This window comes from Rutidosis leptorrhynchoides, chromosome 2, assembly GCF_046630445.1.
Source record: "Rutidosis leptorrhynchoides isolate AG116_Rl617_1_P2 chromosome 2, CSIRO_AGI_Rlap_v1, whole genome shotgun sequence".
In the NCBI taxonomy this organism is placed as follows: domain Eukaryota; kingdom Viridiplantae; phylum Streptophyta; class Magnoliopsida; order Asterales; family Asteraceae; genus Rutidosis; species Rutidosis leptorrhynchoides.
In genome coordinates, this window is record NC_092334.1 from 119995396 (window position 1) to 120002530 (window position 7135).

General features: G+C 37.6%; 1 protein-coding gene and 1 non-coding gene across 2 annotated transcripts; one reads left to right on the forward strand and one right to left on the reverse strand.

The window, feature by feature from the left end:
- Window positions 1–4914: 4914 nt before the first annotated feature.
- Window positions 4915–5021, reverse strand: LOC139894764 (small nucleolar RNA R71). Its single transcript, XR_011775249.1, has one exon. It is a non-coding gene; the product is annotated as a small nucleolar RNA R71 (small nucleolar RNA).
- An 813-nt stretch (window positions 5022–5834) lies between these two features.
- Window positions 5835–6917, forward strand: LOC139888207 (uncharacterized). Its single transcript, XM_071871232.1, has 2 exons — window positions 5835–6014; window positions 6255–6917. The coding sequence occupies exons 1-2, from the start codon at window positions 5835–5837 to the stop codon at window positions 6915–6917; spliced, it is 843 nt and encodes a 280-aa protein (XP_071727333.1).
- Window positions 6918–7135: the final 218 nt, after the last annotated feature.

Here is a 7135-nt window from a genome sequence, read left to right on the forward strand (position 1 = left end):
CCCCCGGAAGCACCCTTCTTCACACTATTAACGTTTTCGAAGCCTTTCTTGTTCTTTTTATTGGAAAAGTTCGAATGACTCGAATCTTCAAACTTTCTTTTAGAAAAAGTGAAATCACTCTTCCTTGGAACCTCCGGCTCAAAACCCTGAGCCAACTCGAATTGCTCTTCAAAAGTCTTAGCCATTCCCTGACTAATCTTACCCTTTAACTCATCGTTCAAGGTACGGTAGAAATCTTTCATTAGCTTGTGGTCGTCACCAATATATTCCGAGCAAAAACGAGTCTTTGCCAAAAAGGTAGACTTGAGAGTAACCAAGTCCATCGAACCTTGTTGCAAATGATGCAACTCGTCCCGGATTCTATCAAGGTCGGAAGAAGTTCGTTATTCTTGAAAGAATTCCTTCTTAAACTCCTCCCATGTCAAGCTCATACATTGCTCTTCACCATATAAATTGATTTTATCGTCCCACCACAACTTGCCTTCTTCACGTAACATGCTAGACCCATATCTCGTCTTCTTCTCGGGAGGACACTCCGTGGTACGGAACGTTCCCTCGATAACGGAAATCCAACAAGTGCTTTTCAATTGATCCCTCACCCCATTAAACATCGGAGGTTGAGTATCCTTGTAATTCTTGTAGTGGAAGTCCCGCCTTCCTTCACCTCCTTCACCGCGAGGATAAATGTTTCTAGCATCAAGGGCCTCTTCGATAGTGGCCTTCATTCGTTCATTTATCAAATCGGTCACTTGCCCATAGACCGAATCTTGGAAGACCTTTCGGACGTCCGTAAGAAAATCTGCTTTTAACTTTTTAAAGACAGCCTCAACCTTAGCCGAAAACTCGACGTCCTCGCTTGTACTTCCGTTATCATGATCGGGTCCGTTTCTCGTCTTTATTCTATAAAACGAAGTAGGTTAAACCATGTAATGAAAGACATAACACGTAAGTATATACATGTACACCACACTACCCCATCTTGCTCAACAATCGTCGTGCATTACTGGTTTGACACGATTTGCACTCGTAACAACGGTAGCTAATCGTTGTTACGCAAGCAAGTTGCATTAACTCACTAGTACAACGTCCGTCTTGCTTGATGATTGCTAAACACAATACAAAACAATTAGCACAAGGTTAGTTAATATAAACCAGGGCACTAACAATTCCCGATTAGACCTAAAGTCCTACAAGTCCTGCATAAAGCGCTCACACAATAAAGTCCAAGTCTAGGCACCTATCTCAAGTCGTCTAAATCCCTTAGACCATGCTCTGATACCACTTGAAACAACCCAACCCGTACTCCGTACGATAAATTTTTTTTTTAAAAAATAATACACATTTACGCGCCAATTAAACATGTAACCCACTCCACACGATTCGTCAAAACACACTACGAGTTTAATGTCTACAAAAAGGCACAAAGGCCATTAACAAATGTGATACTAGTTTGACCAACAACAAATGATAGTTTATAATCCAGATGACACTCGAGCATGGTTTGGGGCTAAACTACCCAAAACGTTCGGCCACTTCAAAAGCTATCCCAAAAGCATTCCCTGTCAACACAAACGGGAGACAACTAATCCAACTGTATGCCCTTACCCTTGTCCAAGCCGGAACCTATAAAATGGTAAACAATGAGAGGGTAAGCAATGCTTAGTGAGTGCAACAATTATACATACATATATATAACCTATCCATTTGCAATCACAAAACCAAATACCTCATACGAACTTGTAACTCAAATAGCATGTCGACATACCCGTAACACTAACAAGTCATAAATTATCACACCACTTCATTAGCATATACTCAACTCAATATATTTTATATGCTAAACAACAACAATCTCAATATGGTTAACCAATAACGCTATGTGCTACCGGCTCGTGGTTCACACCATACGCATTTGAGTCATACTCGTTTATAGTGCTACCGGCTCGTGGTTCACACTCGATGCTACCGGCTCATGGTTTACATCTTAGTTTATAGTGCTACCGGCTCGTGGTTCACACTCGATGCTACCGGCTCGTGGTTCACATCTTAGTTTATAGTGCTACCGGCTCGTGGTTCACACTCGATGCTACCGGCTCGTGGTTCACATCTTATCCCACACATGTTATGGCACTACCGGCACGTGGTTCATACCATAACATTCAGAAATAAACACGCCATATACATGAACGCATAATTATTCCACTCACTTTGTCACAAGGATGATGATTTAGCACTTCCGAGTTTCAACGCAATGTACCTAAATCATTAAGTGCGCATTCAATTTAACAACTAGTGGGATTAACCACAATACTCCCACTTGAGCATTTAATGTCCCAATTTGCATTAAATGACTCCACTACTCACAACCGCCCATAAATGGCCAAGACTCGACTTTAATCACTAATACTAGTGAATTAAAGTCTATTAATCTTCAATTAACACAAAACTTAGGGTAATCCATACCCATTTCATCCCATTAGGTCAACTAGTATATTTTGACCCATTTTAACTCACTTAAACTCACAATCAAGTCAAACTTACCCATTATCCCTTCTTTCATAAATCTTAAAGTGCATTAGTGACTAACAACACCAATTGACACTTACAACCTCAAATCACAAGGCCAAAACCCTAGATTATGGCTATTAGGGTTTAATTACAACAACATAACCCAAACTCACCCATTTTACCCTCAAATGGGTCATACAAATCACTAGTACCCAAAACCCTAGTCATTAACCAATAAAAACTCAAACTTATAGTTAGAACTTACCGAGACTATCAACGCGTAGCTAGAGACAATGAGAACAACTTTAAATCTCGCTCCTAGGTTTGATTCACAAATCTCCAACTTCAAATCTCAAGATCAAGCTAGGTGGGTTTTGTGTTTTGGGATAGAAATAGGAAAGAAAATGAAAATAAAAATGAAATAAATGGATGTGTGGTGGAGAGTTAATGATCCCATCAGATTTACATGTCAAATTACCATTTTATCCCTCAAAGTCATTTAACTTAAGCTAAAACAGGAATCAGAACTGCAGAACTATCGCGGCGCGACATTAATCATCGCGGCGCGACACATAAAGGGAAAATATACCCTTCTTAAGCCAACTTCTGATCCCAATTTGCTTGTTATGCCGCGGCGCGGACCCAATTTTCGCGACGCGGCCTAAGGCTAGAACTGGACAGCTCGGCCAACTTATACACTTTTCGATTTATTTACATTGCACAATCCAAACCCGCTTCCTATGTTCACCTAGCCTTCCACAAGAGTCTCACAAGACTTAACGCTAACCAAACCCATGATTAAACTTATACATGCACACATTATCAAGTGCACATATATGTATATATATATACATATATATATATATATATATATATACATATATATATATATATATATATATATATATATATATATATATATATATATATATATATATATATATATTCATACATTTATGCATAAGCTAACGAGTTATAAACGTACAAATGATTAAGTAGGTACCTTTCGATACGTACGTGAAAAACGGGATGTTACAAACTTGACATAGTAGTGTCAACAAACTTTTGGAACGAGAAACGGTGTTGCCTAAAAACTTTAACATTGAACCTTGGTGGTCTTCCACTAATAAATATTTTCGAAATGTTATTTCTTAAACATACTGTATTGTTTACCTAAAACCTGTAGATTCACTTAACATTATTGTTGATCCGTTTTACATGTTTTATTCTCAGGTATTAATTGTTTCCGCTATAGAATATTACTGTTACATAGAAGTCAAGCCAAGCACTAGGACCAGAGTTAACATTCCGTTAAGGGGATTTTTGACGGGGTGTTACATTTTAATCCAAGCATAATCTCAACAACTACTCCTGATTGAACTTGATCTTATAATACAATGTTTATATGAGTTTGCATAGTGTGATTAGATTAAGATTTAGCAGTGACATAAAACATCAAATAGTTCAACAACGAATGTGATAGGAATTTGGGTAAAACAGGACAATCCAAGCATAAGGGTAGATTAGATAAGTGAACACTACTTAGTTAATTGATTTACATTTTGATATTTAGTTATTTGCTATTTGTTGCAAGTCTTAGTTATTAATCAAAACGTTTTCGAAACAAAACCCCCAACCAAACAAACCTTAGGATAAATATTAGTTTTCATTAAGTGTTTGAACATTCTTTTGTAAGGATTTATCCTTACAAAAGTTACTTTTCTTGTTTATATATATTATTATGTTTGGAAAAACCAGTGCTTTGTTTGTGATTATGATCAAAGGTAGGTACCACGGTGTATGAAAAGGAGATCTCAAAAGGATCAAGAGTTTGAACATCTGTATTCCGATCTGGAGAGACAAGTCAACGGGGTTTATAAGAGATGGGAAGAAAGGGTTTTAAAGAAAAACTTTGACGTGTTACCTTTTTGTATTGATGAAATGGACGGTGGTAATCCACAACCCGAAGATAATCCATTTGGTGGGGGTATTCCCAATATTCCACTACCCGTAAATCAAGAACCAAATGTAGATCCAAACGATACGCCTATGTGGAATGCATGGTTGATTGCACCTACGGTGGTGCGGCCAGCTATTACTAAACCGCTCATCGGGGCCGAAAATTGGAAATTCGAAGAAAACTTCTTTACAATGTCAAAGGATGTCCAATTTCACGATTTAATGCAAGAGAATCCTTTTGAGCATCTTCAATTATTCAATGATATTTGTGATCTTTACAAGCATAAGGATGTTAATGAGGATGCATACAAGTTAAGTGCATTCCCCTTTTCTTCTCAAGGTGATGCAAAGGTTTAGTTACGAAATCTACCTTCCGACACCATTCGAACATTTCAAGATTTGAGTGATACTTTCCTCAATCATTTCTTTCCACCATCAAAGGCGAAAAGACTTAAAATGGAGATTAATGCTTTTGCTCAAAGGGGTGATGAATCATTATATGATGCTTGGCTTCGTTTCAAAAAGATGTTAAGGGCATGTCCACCACATGGTTTATCAAAGAGAGAGTATATCAACACTTTTTATCGGGGTACAAATGATAAGACAAGGAAAATTCTTGATTCCTCCACGGGAGGTGTGTTCATGTACAAGTCACCAAACAACGCTGAGAAGCTATTAGAAGATTTTTCAATCCATACCTATGATTGGAATCCCTCACCTAGGGATATTCTAAGAAAGAATATAGCTCAAGTGGAAAGTTACAACGATCAAGTTACACTTGCGAGTTTAAATAATCAATTTCAATCTTATGGCAACAATCCATCGTTACTATGCAAGTCGGATGTGAGCGGTGTGATGGACCTCACCTTACAAAGAATTGTTCATAAATCAATGAATGCAATCAACTCGATTTGGACGATATCTCGATGAACTCGGATGATCATGTTAACTATGTGGGTAACCAAAACTATCAAAGAGATGGTTCATCAAACCATAACAACAACTCATACCAAAATATACAAAGTTACTTCAACCAAAACAAAAGACAAGTTTCTTTCAACACCCAAAATAACCCATCACCCGGATTCCAAAACCAAAACCGAAACCAAAGCTACAACTAAAACTGGAGTAATAATTACCAACCACAAAACCAATAATCTTACAACAACCAATCTTACAACAACCAAAGTGACCAATACTACAACCAAGGATATCAACAAAACCAAGGTTATAACCAATACCCAAAGAACCAAGGTTACAATCAAAACCAACCTCAACAATACCAACAAAAAGCCAATACTTCCAACTTTAACCAAAACCAACAAAACACTCAACCACCTCAACCGTCAAGAAAGTTAGAGGAGATTATGCAAAATTATATCAAGAAGGCGGAGACAACCGAGGTGTTTTTGTTGAAAGAGAATAAGTTTTTAAAGCAACAATTAAGACATCAACAAGCGTCTTTGCAAAACGTAGAAAGTACCGTAGGAAGATTGTCAAACCAAGTCGCTGAGAGACCTCAAGGAACTTTACCATCAAATACACAAGTCAATCCCAACAACAATTACAGCAATAACTGAAACAACCAAAATCAAAATCAAAAAAATAACAACACAAGAACCATTCCCATTGAGAGCTTCAACACCAACCAAAACCAAAACCAAAACCAAAATGAAAATGTCAATGCCATAACCACCCGAAGCGGTTTAACCTTGAATGAGGGAAATGACAATCCCGAACCACAAAACTTTATCACCTAAGAACCACTTCCATGCTTTATCAAGAAGGAGATAGGGGTTAGTACGGGCAAGGGTAAAGAAAAATTCGAATCAACCGGGGTTAAGGGTAATGATGACAAGGGGAAAGAAAAGGGTTATGAGCCTTTGAAGGCTAAGCAAGCGGTTCCGTATCCAAAAACTTTAAGGAAGGACAAGTTGGCAGATCTTCCAAGATATGATGAAAATGTGACGGTCAACATTCAAATCACCGATGTTTTTAAAGGGATGCCGAATTATGGTCGCTTCATCAAGGAGTTAATCTCTCAAAGGGGTAAATATCAAGATGAGACATCCTTCTTCATTGAAGAGGAATGTAATAAGATTATAGAATCAAAGCTAAGGGTCCCTAAAAAGTTAGGAGATCTGGGAAAATTTGTTTTCCCATGCAAGTTTAGTGATTCGGAAGTGTTTAATGCATATGCCGATTTGGGTGCAAGCATTAAACTTATGCCTCACTCATTTTATGAAAGACTTGACCTTGAACCTCTTAAACCGACCAGAATTAGAATTAGATTGGCCAACCATTCGTATGACACCGCCATTGGTATAGTTGGGGACATCTTGGTTAGCATTGACACCTTGGTGTTCCCGGTTGACTTTGTGATTACGGAAATTGATGATACGTATAATGATCCATATCAAAAACACATTATTCCCAAACATTCCGTCTAACAAGTATTGTGATGTCCTTCAGATAGGACCTGGAAGAATAACGTCACTAATTATATCTAATTATAGTTGTATAAATGAGAACGACTCTATATGAGACGTTTTATTGAGTTTTGCAGCGGAAGATAAATAGATTATATTGTATTTAATGAACAATGCATTGAATGTCTTTAATTGATATGATATGAAATGCATGACACCAAGCATGGCAAGCAATCATC

What these genes read in the sequence shown, in the direction of transcription:
- LOC139888207 (XM_071871232.1), top strand. Translation starts at nt 5,835, where the DNA reads ATGCAAAATTATATCAAGAAGGCGGAGACAACCGAGGTGTTTTTGTTG. An exon ending in CTTTACCATCAAATACACAA is followed by an intron (nt 6,015 to 6,254) that starts GTCAATCCCAAC and finishes TTTATCAAGAAG; the next exon opens with GAGATAGGGGTTAGTACGGG.